Source organism: Populus euphratica, unplaced genomic scaffold (assembly GCF_000495115.2).
Source record: "Populus euphratica unplaced genomic scaffold, PopEup_1.0 scaffold1325.1, whole genome shotgun sequence".
In the NCBI taxonomy this organism is placed as follows: domain Eukaryota; kingdom Viridiplantae; phylum Streptophyta; class Magnoliopsida; order Malpighiales; family Salicaceae; genus Populus; species Populus euphratica.
Window position 1 is genome coordinate 32,800 of NW_011501173.1, and position 557 is coordinate 33,356.

Sequence of the window (557 nt, forward strand, 5' to 3'; positions counted from 1 at the left end):
CAGCAGGAGTGATTAAAAAATATGACAACCCAGAACAAAGTATGAGTTAGATATCATTTATGCCTGTTCTACCATACATTACCTTGTTTGAATGCTCACTTTTCATCTTTCCACCTGCAGTCCTTGAAGAATTTTTCCACTTAAGGCTTGAATACTATGAGAGAAGAAAGGTACGTCATAGAATTACAACTGAACTTTTTAAAACTAATTCCCGCTAATAAACCATATTGATTAGTGCTTTTCTAAATAATGCAGAAAGTTCTGCTGGAAAATCTAGAATTCGAGTTGTTGAAACTGGAAAACAAGGTCAGGTTTATCCTTGGAGTTGTGAGAGGTGAAATCATTGTGAACAACAGGAAGAGAGCTGATTTGTTCCTAGAGCTGCACCAGAAAGGTTTTACCCCCATTCCGAAGAAATCTAAGGCTGTTGTTGCTGGGGCAACGGATGATAAAGATGAAGCAGAAGACAGCCTCGAAGTTTCTGGGGTGCGGGCTAGTGACTATGACTATTTGCTGTCAATGGCAATCGGAACCTTGACACTAGAAAAGGTTCAGCA

At 39.5% G+C, this 557-nt stretch overlaps 1 protein-coding gene across 6 annotated transcripts in view; it reads left to right on the top strand.

Moving 5' to 3' along the window:
* Positions 1 to 557, top strand: part of LOC105117379 (DNA topoisomerase 2-like) — a 7,047-nt gene that overhangs the window by 4,693 nt on the left and 1,797 nt on the right. For all 6 annotated transcript variants that reach the window (XM_011015029.1, XM_011015031.1, XM_011015026.1 and 3 more), the window contains 3 exons: positions 1 to 39; positions 121 to 170; positions 256 to 549. In XM_011015029.1, the coding sequence (XP_011013331.1) occupies positions 1 to 39; positions 121 to 170; positions 256 to 549 (383 nt within the window). The remainder of the gene's footprint in view (positions 40 to 120; positions 171 to 255; positions 550 to 557) is intronic.